Genomic DNA, 686 nt, shown 5'->3' on the forward strand with positions numbered 1-686 from the left:
TGGCCGGTCGCTGTGGGCCTTGCGAAGGTTCTTGGGGTGGGGCCAGGGCCGGGCCACGGGCAACTCAGGGAGTCCTGCCCGCAAGGGGAAGGGTCCTACCGAGCATGGGGCAATCTGCCCAAGGAGGAATCCCACCCCCGGCCCTGCCCCTGGGAACCCCAAACCCCGGCGGTGCCCTGTTGACAAGCGCCTGGCTGGGCAGAAGCAAGCCCGGCAGCCACTGTCCAGAGGGGGAGCCCAGCCCGGGGCGGCCAGGGTTTCCCTCCCACTCCAAGGGCCCCCGGCCCCGCCCTCTCCCCACAGTATACTACGAGGGGCTGCAGGACAAGCTAGCGCAGATCCGCGACGCCCGGGGGGCCCTCAGCGCCCTGCGGGAAGAGCACCGGGAGAAGCTTCGCCGGGCAGCTGAGGAAGCCGAGCGCCAGCGCCAGATCCAGCTGGCCCAGAAGCTGGAGATCATGCGGCAGAAAAAGCAGGTGTGGCGGGGTGCCCCGCGGAGGGGGTGCCGGCGCTGCGGGGGGGGGGGCCCCCTAAGGGGGGCCGGGGCCGCGGTGGGCGCCCTGACCCCCGCCCCGTGCCCCGCAGGAGTACCTGGAGGTGCAGCGGCAGCTGGCCATCCAGCGCCTCCAGGAGCAGGAGAAGGAGCGGCAGATGCGCCTGGAGCAGCAGAAGCAGACCGTCCACAC

The 686-nt window shown here is 72.2% G+C and overlaps 1 protein-coding gene across 1 annotated transcript in view; it reads left to right on the plus strand.

The window, feature by feature from the left end:
• The window catches only part of HGS (hepatocyte growth factor-regulated tyrosine kinase substrate), a 14,592-nt gene that overhangs the window by 11,055 nt on the left and 2,851 nt on the right, over window positions 1-686 (plus strand). Inside the window, exons 18-19 of the mRNA XM_077756479.1 lie at window positions 304-476; window positions 586-683. Of these exons, the coding sequence (XP_077612605.1) occupies window positions 304-476; window positions 586-683 (271 nt within the window). The remainder of the gene's footprint in view (window positions 1-303; window positions 477-585; window positions 684-686) is intronic.

Source organism: Crocuta crocuta, unplaced genomic scaffold (assembly GCF_008692635.1).
Source record: "Crocuta crocuta isolate KB4526 unplaced genomic scaffold, BGI_CrCroc_1.0 scaffold50, whole genome shotgun sequence".
NCBI lineage: Eukaryota > Metazoa > Chordata > Mammalia > Carnivora > Hyaenidae > Crocuta > Crocuta crocuta.